At 36.2% G+C, this 15,603-nt stretch overlaps 1 protein-coding gene across 3 annotated transcripts; it reads right to left on the bottom strand.

Moving 5' to 3' along the window:
* Window positions 1-623: 623 nt before the first annotated feature.
* ncstn (nicastrin) lies at window positions 624-15,546 on the bottom strand. 3 transcript variants are annotated; one of them, XM_007552003.2, is made up of 17 exons: window positions 15,432-15,546; window positions 13,273-13,374; window positions 12,684-12,807; window positions 11,808-11,929; window positions 11,306-11,451; window positions 10,580-10,733; window positions 10,267-10,379; window positions 9,248-9,400; window positions 9,061-9,165; window positions 8,030-8,107; window positions 6,823-6,992; window positions 6,624-6,726; window positions 6,040-6,138; window positions 5,419-5,506; window positions 3,793-3,956; window positions 3,349-3,561; window positions 624-1,665 (listed from the first exon to the last, which is right to left on the bottom strand). In XM_007552003.2, exons 1-17 carry the CDS (start codon window positions 15,487-15,489, stop codon window positions 1,543-1,545), a joined length of 2,115 nt encoding a protein of 704 aa, XP_007552065.1. In that variant the 5' UTR covers window positions 15,490-15,546; the 3' UTR covers window positions 624-1,542. The 3 variants fall into 3 exon arrangements, with proteins under 3 accessions (XP_007552065.1, XP_007552066.1, XP_007552067.1); XM_007552004.2 differs by having other exon boundaries at window positions 10,589-10,733; XM_007552005.2 differs by having other exon boundaries at window positions 10,595-10,733.
* Between the last annotated feature and the right edge of the window lie 57 nt (window positions 15,547-15,603).

Here is a 15,603-nt window from a genome sequence, read left to right as displayed (position 1 = left end):
GAAAAACTTAAAATAATCTTACTAGAAGTAGAAATGTAAAGTAGGGGCCACGTCAAGACAAATTCTCAAAAATGAGTAAAAATCAACAGAAAAAACTTCAGAAAGCCTGAAAAACTGTTGATCCAGATCAAATCTGACAGTTTGTAAACAAAATATTAAGACGTTTTGGAGAGGAAAGGGTTAAGAAAACATTAATGCTGTGCAAGGAAGTTTCTACACACGATGATCCAAGTATCAAAAGTGAGTCTGTTGTTGAATCGTTAACCAACCCGGGCAGCGTTGTGTCGTCATGGTGACCGTTTCCCTGCAGAACATCAACACTGCCGCCTTGTTCTTGCAAAATATTAATCCTATTAAAGTAAACAGGCGACGCCGAAAGCCGCTAGCTAACGAGCCGCTTTGGATGTGGCTGCGGGAATCCTGTGTCCACATAAGGTTATAAAGGAATCTGGAAAACTTGTAAGTCCTAATAAAACGACACGGATCCAAACCAGTTTTTATGGGTTATGTGGTAAAACAGAAGCCACAGTATTATTACTGCAGTTTATAAAACTCCACTATCAGCGTAAAGGATTTGTTTCAAATAGCTGCAACATGTAAGATATTAAAAACACACCAAAGCCTTGGAGTTAAAAAAAAAAGAGAAGCAAATGTTTATTTTTTTGTCTTCAAGATCTCACAATGCATGTTTTATTCCAGCCATTTCATCTACAAAATGGTCAAAATCTCCAAAAAGTTATTCTAAGATTGTTGGAAAAAAAAATTAGAGAAATTCAAGGGAGTGCAGAGCAAAAGTACCAGGAACATCTTCAGTATTAAAACTCAAAATTTCCAGATTTTTTCCAGCTGGATCAAGATCTTCTCCCCTCCGAATGTTAAAAGAAATAAAACACTACACGCACATGTAGTGGCATAAACAGTATAAATGTCCTAACATCATCCTTTCTAGGTCAGTTTAAAGCATACATTTGATTTTTACTAACCAATCATTGGCTCAAAAAGTGGTTTTTGAATCATTACAGCTGATAATTTAACTACATTTACACAGAAGACAGCTACAGTATTGCACATACCATTGCAATCCCCAAAGTTCACACACACACACACACACACCCTCAAAATTACTCTAAATCAATCAGGCAGCTTCTCACACGCTCACTGTTTAGTGCCGGTCCCGTGACACAGTAAACAAAAACATTCCTCGACATTAAAAAGGTGAAAACCAAAGAAAAACCAAAACTCCAGAGAAATATAAACATCTTGTCCACTGACAGGGCGCCGCTGGTGCCCGACCAGTGTTTCCTGTTCCTGAAGAGTCCAGATCCATCCGGTCCACTCCGGTCCTGACGTCAAGCCTCACCTGAGCGAGTCCATGAACACGGAGTCAGAACCAGCGCCCCGAGTTCAGCCGAGGCGAAGCCGTCTGTGTACCTTCGCTTGCTGAGTTTTAAAGTCTGCGTGGGACAGAAGTAGTACTAGCGGTTATTGTAGTAGTAGGAGGAGGAGTGTAGTGGTGGCGGGCCGGAGACGACTCCCTGCGGATCAGTAGGTGGCGCTGGTGGGCTCCCTCCCCGAGCTGAAGAGGATGTCGGCCTTGGAGCTCATGATGTAGGTCAGCAGGAGTGAGGAGAGCAGCACGCCGATTCCCACGCCGAGCGTCAGCATCTGCAGGAGAAAGAGCTCAAGTTGAAGGGCCAGAACGCAGAAGTCTGAACAGGAAGTGATCCGCGCCATTTTGGTAGGCAAACACAGATGAACCAACAAAAGGAAAGCATATTGACACTCTTCACCAAAGTGCAAGAGAAAGGTATAACAACAAAATGTCTGCTGTCAGGATTAACCCATATGGAGAATGAAAACATGTCTGACGATGTGAACAATCTGCCTCTGATCTTCTACTACGATGTCGTTCACTACCTACTGAACAGGAAGAGTGTTCCACCATGGAGGAGCTTCCAGGGCCTGAAATCCATTTTTCATCAGATTTGTAAAGGAACTACGAACTCTCCATGTGAATAACAAGCTTCTGGTGACTGGCAGAGTAAGAACACGTAGTAAAAAACATGTAGGCTACATGTCCATCTTAGCTAGCACATAAAAGCTACATTGGCTAAGCTAATGTTGCTAGTTCTGGAGTAAGTACTACAGTGAATACCATTGATATTTATGTACTTGTATTGTTTATGTCATCAAACATTATACAACTGCTTTGGATAAATAAAAGAGGCATATTTTAAATAAAAATTTCAAGCATAACATTTGCCAACATCACATAACTAAATTAGGCACTGAAATATATATTCTCAAACACTGGAAAGCTAAAAAAACAAAAATCGGTGTTAAGCAGCCAGTCTTTAGCACTAGCTTTTTGGAAACCCTTTTTAAAATAAGGGGTTTCCAAAAAAACACCTTATTTTTGGAAACTTAAAAATAAGTCAAAGCAAGTGACCTGCTGATTAAAATCATTTTAATAGACTAAAAGAAAGTCTGGCTGCTTGGATGAAAAACATAAACAAAAGACTGAAGATGTTTGGACTGGACTGCACTGTGTAGTCATCCTATTACTGTCATTTTACATAAATACGTCACCGTTCTCTTGTCCTCTGTAAATTGACTCATCTCTCTAATTGTTTTCGGTTGAAGCTAAAGACTAAAGCTAACTGTGAGCAGGGTAACCACTTTCTGTTCTCTGCTCCGAGGGGGAAAAGTTTGGACTCATTAAATTTAACCGACACGTTGTGCAAGGAGTCCCTATTTAAAATTCCACCTGAAGTGAGGAGGTGATAGCAGATGAGGGGCCCTGATTCAGTTCGGCCCGATGCTGCGGTGAGCGTGCAGAGACTTGAAACGCCTTCAAGAAATACGATCTGGCTCTGTCACATCTGGACAGATTTATGTTTATTGCATGGAGCTGCATTATCGCTGGTAGTTCAGGTATGTTCTGCTGCAAAACGTCAAGACTCAGACAGAAAATGTTTGGAGTTTCAGGTGATTCTGACAGATTCCTGAATGAAAAGGTGATATGAAACAGACTCATACGTCCAGGATTCCTACAAAAACCTCTACTGCAAAATATCAGATGTATATTTCTAGATTTTCTAGAACTTTCCGAATAGAAGACAATAGATGAGTTTCATCTATAAGCTCCAGAAAGCTAGCCTCTTTGTCAGCAGTGTTGGACTTAAAAATTAGGCTAAAATTTAAAAAATGAAACGTATGAATAAATGACTGCAATGGGATGTTTCTGGATTTCTTTCTGCTCATTTTGTTTCGTTTCTGTGTCTGTTCACCAGATTTGTTTACATCACAATAAATAAGTTAATTTTTAAAAATCAATAACTGATTTACCTCCAGGTCGTGGCTGGCCACCAGGAATATGCGTCCTTTGATTTCCTTCCACCTGGACTCCGTCCATGTCGAATACTCGCTGGTGGTGTAGTTCTCCAGCTCGAAGGCCGGGGATATGGCTCTGGACCAATGCACCGTGGAGCGGACGCAGAATCCATCCCGCTCTGTACTGTTAGGGAGCGCTGCGCCCTGAACCCAGATGTAGTTGTACAACTAAAGGAAGAAGAAGAAGAAGTTTGGAGGAAGTAAAATAAATGTGCTGCTATGCTCGTTTAGCAGAAAAAAAAAAAATCTAAGAAATTATATTAAATTGTTATTCCTAAGAACTACATTTTTTCCTTTCTTGTCATTCTAATTTTACTCCAACCTTTAAATTTACTTGATTTCTGCAGAATTATCAGAATTAAGTCAACGTTTGGGCATAAAAGCAGCTGTTAATCTCACATGCTTGCTCTCCTTGTCGTCTTCGCTCTCTTTCTGGTTCCTGCAGTTTTCCTGCGTCACGTTGACGACGCTCCCAGTCAGGTTAGCCAACAGGTACTTGGCCAGAATAGTCGGTAAGCTGGCCTGCTGCTCCACACTGATGTAGAAGTTCACCGTGTTGTTGTCTGAGAGAAAAGTCTGTTTTAATCACCATAAATATCCAAAGTATCTTAACTCAGTGGCTTGGAAAATGATTAATTAACCCCTGAATTTGCACATTTTCTCACATCGGAACTCAAAAAGTTAATTATTTACTAATCTGGTGACTTTTAAAGGAAAGAGCTGCACTGGATTTTATTCAGAGTCAGATTCAGAATTCCTTTAAATGTCATTGTGCACAAATAAAGAAAAACAAAATTAAAATCTCAAAGAAACAGAACAACTAGGATGTTAAGACTAAGTAAATAAATAAAGTAATTAATAAATAAATTAAAAATAAGATGAATAAATAGGTAAAAAGGTCTCAACCATTTTCATTCTACGTCACAATTTTTATGGCATCACATTCCTGCCAAAAACCCTGAGGAGTCTATTAAGCGATAAAAACGCCGCATACCTTTCTGATTGCAGGCATTCCATTTATTCACAGGTCCGTGAACGCAGCACTTTGTACATCTATATTGTGTATTTATGTTGTGACTGAGGATCCAAATTGGCTTCTGCTTTCATCTGGGACAGCAGATCAAATTGTGTTGTTTATGTTTGAGTTGTACACTGTCTGGTTTTAAAAGACGTATATTATTATTATTATTATTATTATTATTATTATTATTATTATTTTTATTAATGTGATGCTGATTCAAAGAAAAGAAGAAGAATAAGGAGGTAAGGAAGCAAAAAGTTTGTTAATTTTTTCTTTAATTTTCCTTAATTTATTGTTATCCTTCATCCTGCTCTGGTTGCAGAGTTGGCCAGTAGCTAGTTACTCAATTACATTTACCTGAGTAGCTTTTTTTGAAAAAAATGTACATTTTATTAAGAAACATCTCTGCTCTTACTTGAGTAAAATTTCTGGATCTTCTACCCACCGAATGAAAAACAAAATTTCACCAGACACAGAGGCACACCTGCAGTTTTTCTTAAAGTTTCCTAAGTTTTTTATTGAAAGAAAATTATTTGGAAACATTTTCTTTTGCCTGACTTTGTTATTTTTTGTTACTTACATGAATTATTGTAATTTTCATTCTTAAAATATCAAAATTTCCACTTAACTGAATATTTTGGGTCTGTCTGATGGTGTAATTTTTAAATATTAAATGATTGATAATTTGATCAGTTATTCACTTTTTTACTCTTATTTGAGTTCATGTGCCCACAAATAAATTGAAACGACTGTATTAACAAGTGTGCAGTTGTAATTGCTTAATAAAACTGCACATCCTCAGGGTTTATGGCAGCAATGTTATGCCATAAAGTTTGCACTACTTTGTGCTGGTCGCAGCAAAATACTTATGAAAAAGTTGGTGGTTATAATGAGACAAAACGTGAAAAGATCCAGGGGCATTATTACTTTGAGGCACTTTGTTCAAGAAGAGAAAAATATTTATTTTTTGTTTAAAAAACAAAACAAAAGCAAAGCTAACTTACTGAGATGAACAATGTCCTTCGGGGCTACGATCTCTTGTGTCCAGGAGTTATTCGACGATATCAGGAAACTGTACAGCATTCGGCTCACCTGAGACAAAGTGACAACATTTCTGATAAATGAGAAAAGCCTTAAAGAGAATATCTAATGTCATTTTATATCAACAAAACATTTATATTCATTGTGCGTCTACTTGTCAGATACCAGAGTTAGTTTGATGCGACAAAACAGTAAAAAAACAATATTTCAGAATGGAAAAGTTTGTGGAAAAAAAAAAATAATAATTCAATATAAAATAAACCTAGAATTTAAAATATGGTGTGCCTTATTTTCATCAGGACTGTTATTTATAATTTGTAGAGTTGGAATGCAAAGCATAGTAATTCTGGACTAAAACATTAAAAAAAGTTATGTTCAATTTATTGTTAGAACTAAACGTAAACATGTGAAATGCATTTAATCCACAACTAATAAATCAACTTTCAATGACGACCTAGTTTTTGTTTTAGATGCATAAACTGTGAAAGTGTGAATAAAATAAACAGTAAATGTGTAAATGAATGAATTTACCTTGTACTGCAGTATTGAGTATTTTAAGTCATTAATGCAGTTCACAGTCTTACCGTGAGTTCGTCCGCTTTAATGCTGCTGATCTGTGTTTTCTTTCCTCCAGCCTGAAGAAACAGAGCTCGAGCCACCATGGTCGCCACTTCAGCCAGAGACTGAGAAGAAACAGAAACTAAGATTATAGATGCAGCTCAACCACAGCTGGTATGAATGGATGAATGGATGGATGGATAAACAGTTAGTAGATGGATAAATGAATGAATGATTGATTGAAAAAAACATATGAAAGAATGAACAGCAGTTTATAATGTTTCTCCTTAAACTGCTGTTCCACCAGTTATTCAACAGGTTGTTGCTAGGTAACCACCAGTTACTCAGCAGGTTGTTGCTAGGTAACCACCAGTTACTCAGCAGGTTGTTGCTAGGTAACCAAAGAGTGAGTGAGCCGATTCCTCGATCTGCGAGCACAAGGTTTTGAGCAGCTAAAACCTTTCGGTTCTGGATTGGAGTTCAGTGAATATTATAAATATTGAATATTATCTATTAATATTGATCACAGGTTTATCATGATATACTGTTATTGATTTAATGTCCAACTTGGGTGTTTTATTGAACTACAGTGAGTCATAAACCTTCTGACCTTTGCGGTGTCCGTGACGTGGTTCAGCTGCTCCTCTGGCGTCAGGTTCGGAGGGTACAAGACGTTCAAACTGTCTGCGTTGTCAAACATGCTCTGGAAGTACCTGCACACAGACACAAATCAGCATCCGACACCACCAAACCCAGCAGCAGCAACATGCTCCAAAGAGAGAGAGTTCTCTAGATGAAAACACTAATACTTGTTGGAGAAGCTGGAGTTGTAGTCCTCAATGACGACGCCGGGGAACGGCCGGGCTCGCAGGAACCTCTGGAAGGACGAAGGCGGCAGCGGCTGGGTGACGCCGGGTTCCTTCACAGAGACGTTTAAACCTACAGCGGCCGAGTTCAGGTTGTCGATCAGGTTCTTCACCTGAGGCGGATCAACAAAGAGGAATCCAACTGTGATCTCTGTATCTACACATTTACTAACAGAAACACTTTAATTGAAGGGTTGTGCATAAGACTGACATGAAATGAAGGAGTCTTCATAAATGTTTATAACTGTTGTCATTAAGTGTTATTCTGTAAATATTTACTCTTATCGCAAAGTTGTACTAAAAGTCCATTAAACATGTAAACTTTGTATTACTCTGTAAATAATGACACTTTTAATGCAAAGTTCCATTAAAATTTGCATGAAAACTCCATGAAAAGTGTAAACTTTGCATTAAGAGTGTCATTATTTACCAAATCACACTTCATTATAACCGTTATAAACGATTATAATGACTCTTTCATGTTAATAACAGGTGTTATGTTTATGACAGTGTCATGTCAGTCTTATGCACACCCCTTCAAATAAAGAGTTACCTTACTTTCTAAAGTAGGGGTGTCTAAGCTTTTTGTCACGTGGGCAAAATCAGCGATTTGCGAGCCGAAAAAAAGAAAACTAAAATCAAGCAAGTAATCCAATTTTTTGGTTTTAGAAAAGAGATGATGTGCATATTAGATCCAAAACGTAAAACGAATTTTGCATTTTAAGAAAGGCGTCTAGTTTTCATAACATTTTGGGGTCAATTTAACACATTTATTAATGTGTTAAATTGCTGCAATTTAACAAGACTGTGCAAATGCAGAATGAAAGAAACCTCAGTGAAACAGCAGAGCTGCTGCAGACCGACTCACCAGATGAGTCGAAACCCGTCAATAACTATAAATATTAGGTGTGACTCTTTTCTGTCGCTGTCTGAGTTTCTCTTCTGCTGTCAGAAATAATCTCTGGTTTCCATGATGTACTATTAGGGGAATTGAGAAGAACTAAACGAAATATGAGAATAAAATCATAATAATACCCGAATAAAGCTGTAATATAACTGAACCAAAGCTTTTTTTTCTCTTTAAAAGAGAAAGAAAATGTGTGTGTTTTTATTTGGCGTATGTAAACTTCTGGTTTAATGTAGAACAAACCTCTTTCTGAATGCTGCTGTTCCTCATAGAGACCGGATCCGTGTGGAGCCAGAGGTTGGAGCTGGAATAAAATCCCACCTGGAAAAGACGATTAAACATAATTAATCACTGCAGATAAATTCACTTCACTTACTTTATCTACAAGGAAAAATAAAGCCACTCAAGTAATATAACATAAAAGTGACATCACAAACAGGAGAAAATGTAAATGGTGAAAAACTTTTTGATTATTACAAAAACAGGATTAATTTTGCTGTCAGAATAATACAGTTTGCACAAGAGCATATGCTGTGATTCTTAAAAATCTAAAACCCTGATTGAGCTGCATGTTAAAACTATAAAAATATATTAAATATTTAACATTTATATCTGAATGCAAATATTTTTATTTTGCATAAGTAAAAGAATTTGAGCCAATATTGTCTGGGATTCTCTTGCAAGAGATTTTTAAACTCAATTTGATTTTCTGATGACTTAAAGGTTAATAATGATAATAAATAATGTCCATTTTCCATTATGAGTTCATATTTTTGTTTAAAAATAATATGTCTCTTTTATTTATCCAAGCAGTTGTATGAAGTTTGATCACGATAACCTTCTAAAATCAAAAATAACCTTCTAATATCTTTACATATCACCTAATAACTCTAGAGACATTAAATACTGACAAAAATAGTTATTTAATATTGTGATAGATACTGATATCGAATTTCAGATTAATCATGATTAATTGCTCAGTTATTGTATTTTATGCAATAAAATGTTAATTTTCTTACTTAAAAACAGTTATTTGCATATTTTAATGCGTTTCTAATATTGTATAAAAAAGGCTTAAATGGTTAAATGAATATCTCTAGATTTTTTTTTTCCGATTAATAGATTAATCGTTACAATAATTGATCCATATCACCCAGCACTAAGCACCAATATTGATCTTTAGGAGTTCAAACAAAACATGTAGAATTAGAAACTGGTTTATTTTGCCTCACAACTTATAAAGAAGGACAAAAAACAAGCTTTCCAAAACGCACCTGTCCAATCTCCAGCACAGAGTGGACGTTGTCCAGATCTATCGGGAACTGATTTTTCTCCATATCGTAAACCATTTTCGAACTGCCGATGTAGTCAAACGTTTCCTGGGTTTAAAGTAAAACGACAGTTTAACACGCAGAAAGTAAATCCAACTTGGTGTTTGTTAAAGACGGGGAGTGAACAAACCCCGTGGAAGAAAGTGTAGAAGATGGTCCGGTCCAGCTGAGCGTCCTGCGTGGCGTTTCTCAGAGCGTGAGCCGCCGCCAGCAGAGTGATGAGGCCTGAGGCCGCGCTCTCCGCCCCGGGGCCGATCTCAGAGAAGAAGGACCTGCTGTCGAGCTGCAGACACGAAAGAAGAGGAAAATCAGCTGATTCATTTATTTATTCTCCAACTTATCAGCTGATAACGTGGCTATAAACTCCCACATGAAAAGTTCAAAAATAGAGAAAATCTTCTGGATATGAGGAAGACATATAAAGACATAAATGTTTCTGTTTTACATAAATGTGTAGTTTATGTAAAAAAGCAAACACAACATGATTAGACGCTGAGAAAATTATATATTTTCTACCATGTTTATTTAAAACATACTCCAAGCTGCCATCAGTTGCATTCTGGGAAATGTAGGACTTTGACTATCTTGAATCTTAAAAGAATATACATTTCTTATAAGAAATGTATATTTCTTAAAAGAAATATACATTTCTTTTAAGAAATAAAAGAAATGTCTTCTGGGATACTTCAAGGTTATTTCTTTAAATTAACTTTTATTCCAATTTTTTATTTCATTTCTTTGTTTTGCTACTGCAATTAAATCTTTTTTATTTATTGTTTTACATTTTCATCATTTAAAGCACTTTGATTCATCTTGGTACTGAAATGCGCTACAGAAATAAATCTACCTTCCTTTGCTGTAATGCAAGGTTCAATCACAATTTCTTTTTTTATATATCTTTTATTTTCCCCTTTTGGAATAAAATAAAATATATTTCCAGACGAGCTGGTGTTTTCAAAGGTGAATTCAACAACACATTTGCAGAAAATTCTGTCTTTTCAGGAGAAAAATGTACAGAAATGACGCTGGATCAAGAGTATTCACTAGCTTACGCTTGCAGTCATGTGACAGCAGCTGCTTCCCTCACATGAGAATCAGCAGGCAGTTTCTGAGAAAGTAAAAGTCTTTCTTATTGTGTTTCAGACTCACCCTGGCTGATACGATGATCACACTCTCATCTGCCTTGTGGCCATTTTGTGTGATGTTCAGAGGTTTACTAGGGGCCCAAATATTCTGGTCACTCAAAGGATCACACACCATCTCTAACAGGAGAAGCAAGCAAAAATAATAGATTAGAAGTAATCACCAATAAATCGAGTTAATGAAATGTTTTCACCGTATCACAGCATTTAGGATGAATAAATAATCCAGGAAATGCCCAATAAAGTTCAAAACAACCACATATCGGTACTCAAAGAGTACTTAAGCTATTGTTTTGACTTTTGCGATGCTGTGGGATTACCAGGCTGACCATTACTCATGCTAAAGCTGATGCTGTTTCTCCTCATGCAGGTGGGCGTGTTGGTGACGGCGGACATGTGGGAGGAAAGCTGCATGGCGCAGAGAGGGTACTGAGGGTGGCTGCCATTCACGGGACGGTTGTGATCCATGTAGCACTGAGAACGGAGAGAAGCAAACACATTCACCAAACTGTGGCATTGTTCCCAAGGAAGCAGACAGAAAACACAACTTCTTTGTAGTTTCTCACACAGAAGGAAATACGATGTAGCTCCTAGTACAAATATCTTAGTACGGTTGAAATAAAACAAAACTAACTTACAGCTAATTTTTCAGCAAAAATATGAGCTTCATTTAAGGAAATACTTCCTTAATATTGATGAAAATGTCTTGTTCCACTGGCAGTTTATTTCACTTAGAACTAATATTTTTTCCATCAATATTAAGAAATCATTGACTTAAAACAAGCTCCTATTTTTGCTGAAAAATTATTTCTAAGTTATGTTTGTCTTATTTCAACCGTACTAAAACATTTGCACAAGAAACTAGATCAAAACTATTTGGATTTTGCTGTTTTTCATAAACAATTTGCTGCTGTGCAACATCTGCATTTTTTCTTTATGCTAAAATTGTCCCAGTGAAACATATTAAAGATCAAAGTCATTTTGTGCTGCAACATTAGAATAGCTATGAAATGAAGAAAAAATGAGCTACTTGTTGGAGTCTTTACCTGCCGTATGAGCTGCGTGTCGTTGTCGTCTTTCATAGAGAAGATGGGAAAGTCGAACTCCTCGTAGGATAAACCGTTGCCCAGGGGATTCCACTTTGTGGTGTTGCAGTGGGCCAGACCCGGACCGTAGTTCTCCGAGTACACACCTGGGAGGAGAGGGGGAAAAGTGAATAAAATCATCCAGATTATCCTAACTGTGTCTGCGCCTGGTGAGTTTTTGGTTAAAACATGTTTGTTTTTCATTCAGTGGGTAGAAAATCCAGAAATTTTGCTCAAGAGTAGAAATACTTCATAATAAAATCACTCAAGTAAATGTAACCAGTTACTACCCAACTCTGCAAAAGAGTAATGTCTTAACTTACACTAAGCAAAGTACTGGAACTCCATCTCTTCTGAACTTTTGCAACAAAAAACAAAATGATCCCAAGAACTCAACCTAAAGTAATCGGTTTTGCTTTGACAATTTGCCTTTTCCGTTTCCATGGCAACACGTCCGACCCACCTGTGTTCTCGTTGGGACAGCGAGTGTGAGGGGAGAAGCCGTCCGGTGGGTTGGAGGTGGGCTCCACCACAGCGACGCCGGCCACCCTGCCGGAGCCGTTCTTCAGCTTCATCATGACGGATCTGACGGACGACAGTTCAACACGGGAACTAAATTATATATACAGGATGCGTCTCGTTCGTTTTTTATTCCTAATACATGTTTGGAAATGTCTTTTTTTATTGCAAAGTTTACTAAATAAGTTCACTAAAATTTGTTCTGGAGGAGAACTACCAGATATTTGCGCTTGTATTCACTATAAAACTGAATTAAAGCGAAAACATGGTTGATAAAAGATGAATACTTTGTGTTTTACCGTCTACTTTTAGACTTTTATTGTTTTTTTTAGTGTACCTAAGATTAGTTTGGTAACACTTTAAATATCCAAAATAAATAAATAAAACAGAAACAAAAAATAAAGTGAATTATGAAGTCTTTGTAAACGATGTTATCCTTCAGATAAAGTACTAATTGAGACCAAAACACCAGACTGAAGATTTTTTATCATCCAGTTTTTGGTAGAAAAGAGAAAAGCAATAAATCATGCAAATGGAAATTATTGAGCTTGTTTTAATTTATCGTACAATTAACTGATTTATTGCTTATTGTGTCATTACTTTCAATGCAAGTTTGCATTAAAAGTAGTCATGTCACTTCATGTCAACAGTCATGAACATTCATGAAGACTCCTTCATGTTTATCACAGTGTCATGTCTGTTTCTTTTATAAATGTTTTAAAGCTCCAACCTTGAGCTGGAAAACCAAGTTTTCAGTTTTAATAATGAATCATTTTCATAAACCTTTGCCCTCTGGCGACGGGTCACCGGCGAACCGTACCTGGTAAAGAGTGAAGACTCCATGATGACCATGTAAGGAGGATTGCGGCCACTACGAAGCACAAAGTCCAGGTTTTCTTCTGACTCAAGCACATGGAGCACTCCAACATCGCCCGACAAAGATGCTAAACGGACAGAACTAAATATTAGTAACAGCAACAGAACAGAAACACAACAATAAACATCCTGAAAATTTACTTGGTCTTCAACTACATCAAATAATTTACTATAAAAAAATCAATAATATGCATCGATTCTGGGGATGTTTTTGTCACAGAAAGAACAGTTTATCAGATTATGATCCTTGGATATTTATATTGCAGGAATGTGTGTTTTGCTATGACCTTTAACCTTTACAGCGCTCTTTCTATCCACAACAGTCACACGGTTGTTGGTGTCAAAGAGCGAAACCATAAAGAAAATGAAGTAGCAATGATTACCTCCATAATTACTGGCACAAATCATAAGGAGGTGGACAAAACACCTTTAAAATAAACTGCAACAACTTTATGTGGTGGAAAAATAAAAAGCTGCATATATTTTGAATGTCAGAAGCAGCTAAAGCCACATATATGTGCCGCTATACTCACACTGACAGCCTATTTGATGGGTTGAATTAAGAAGTCGAACACACGGCACAGTGTAGTTGAGCTTGACGTAAATTTTGTTTTCCACTGAATTACAACTGACACCTGCAAAGAGAAAAAACACAAAGTGATCATTAGAAAACCCTAAAATTAAGTTTACATTTATATGTATTATAGAAGACTATTTTCAGAGGTTTTTTTGATATTTAACACGGATAATTCACTTTTTCAGACATCATCACTGAAACAACCAGTTGTGGAAAATGTATAAACCAAATGATAAACTAACATGCTCTATTATACATTTGTTAAAATGTCATTGTTTTACTACAATGATCAAAGTTAAAGATATAATGTAAATTTATGGCAGATTTTGCTTTAAATATGGAGCCAGAAACAACATCTGGATGCAAAGATGGATGAATATTTTCAACAATAAGTGATGAATAATAACTAGAATTACAAACTAATTCCAGATTAGAGTACAATAAGACATTACTTTCCTCCTTTTCCCCCTCAAAACAATTAAACAGATAAATCCACATTAACTTTAACTACTTTTGAAGAAATAGCTTCAAAACTACAGCTGTTCTAAAAACATTTACCATTTATTTACATTTAAGATGACATCTGTCCAGATATAAATCAATTTTGCATCACAACAACAAAATAAAATGTCCTTTTAAAATCTAAAGGAGATTTTTACTAATAAAAATTGTCCTTAAGAACTCAAGATTAAATTAATCTGGATAAGAAATGGCAGCCAGTTCAGAAATGTATATTATAATGTTTCTCCATTAATAACAAAGTGTATTCATTCAGCAGGCATAAAACTGCGTAATGACGTCCATACCTCAGATAAAAGTTTAAGCAAAGTTTATAACCTTAAAAAATTAAAGAGGCAGTAAAATGACTTTTGCTCAACATTTAGTGATTTGTTTTTATTATTATTATTATTTTACATCTTGTAAATTGAAAATATGGAATAAATTGCTCCTTCGCAACACTACACGCCTTGACTCTCTGAAAGTGATTTTTGTATTTTAAAATAAAATTTAAAAAAGTACAATAAGTTTAGTTTGAAATCGTGGAAGTGAATCTCAGCTCTGCGGAAAATCACGAGCAGTCACACTGATGCCAAGTCACCATGCTGAAGTTGGTTTCTGATTCGGCGATTCATTAAAGGGTTTTTCTATCTTTGAACAACTAATGTTCAAAATATATGTAGAAATAAAATCACAAAATGGTCAAACCTGAACTGAATTATTTTAAATTGTATATAGTTTAAAATAATTCAAAATAGTTTGTTTTGTTAGCAATGCCAAGAAGAAGAACCTGCATTTAATGTTGAAAAAATAAAAATATACAAGATTGTGAGTTTACAATGCAGGACTTGTCAGCGAAGAAATCATATTTTTAAATAATTTAATTAAAGTAGTTGCAAAGTAGGACGTTTTTACTTTTACATGTATTCATGTTAATTATGACATGAATACATCTTTTAAGTAACACGTATTCCGTGCAATTCACATTTTATGAATCCAAGTACTTTATTGAGGATTCAAACTTCACAAATGTTTTCTGTTCTGTACAGAATAAACATCCTTCAGTTATAAGACTAGCCTCGATCATAGGCCCTTTTGAGTTTTCATAAACAGATTAAAAAGGTTTCCCAGCTCACAAACGGTACGGTACTCGCCGGAATGTGATTGTTTACTGCAGAATTACATAAATCCGGTATAAATACTCTACGTACTTTAGGACTTTGAATTAGACCCAGTTGAAAGGTGGTTCTGATTTCTTAAAAACGGCTAAACAACCTCTTGCCGGTGTGCCAAAACAAAAGCAAACTTCAGTGTTGTTTCTGATTGACTTAAAAGTCAACTCTGACCTTTGACAAGACAAAATACGGTCATTTTTCAGTCTTATGTGAACGCAACTGTACTAAAATTACCCCCATCCCTCAACGCAATTCCTAAACTTGCATAAAACGGAGATTTGAAAGACAAACTGTGCAGCTGTTGCTACGGCTAACTAGCCTAGCATCCAGCTAGCTACGGCACAAGGAACTATACCAAGCTAATCTAATAAAAGACAAACATACTTCAGCTAATGCTAGACATAAAGCGCCACAAACTCGACAGTCTAACAATTCAACTTACCACCGACAAACAGACATAATGCCAAATATACAATCCATTTGTTCGACAACAAATCCATCTTCCTGGTTTGAAAGGCAGAAAAACACAACAGGAAGTGAAGATCTGGGAAACACCCGGGTTCCGGTTTTTTGGTTCCGCTTTCCTTAAGGACCTCCAATACGTAGACGACGTT

This window comes from Poecilia formosa, unplaced genomic scaffold, assembly GCF_000485575.1.
Source record: "Poecilia formosa unplaced genomic scaffold, Poecilia_formosa-5.1.2 Scaffold45, whole genome shotgun sequence".
Classification (NCBI taxonomy): domain Eukaryota; kingdom Metazoa; phylum Chordata; class Actinopteri; order Cyprinodontiformes; family Poeciliidae; genus Poecilia; species Poecilia formosa.
Note: the sequence above shows the minus strand (reverse complement) of the source record. Positions and strands in the feature narration are given on the sequence as shown.

Bases quoted from the DNA above. Each gene is read 5' to 3' on its own strand.
- ncstn (XM_007552003.2), bottom strand. From the start codon at position 15,489: ATGGATTTGTTGTCGAACAAATGGATTGTATATTTGGCATTATGTCTG. The intron at 11,930-12,683 runs GTACGGTTCGCC...GTCGTCCGTCAG, and splicing joins GAGTCTTCACTCTTTACCAG to ATCCGTCATGATGAAGCTGA. The intron at 5,507-6,039 runs GTAAGACTGTGA...ACTTTGTCTCAG, and splicing joins TTAAAGCGGACGAACTCACG to GTGAGCCGAATGCTGTACAG.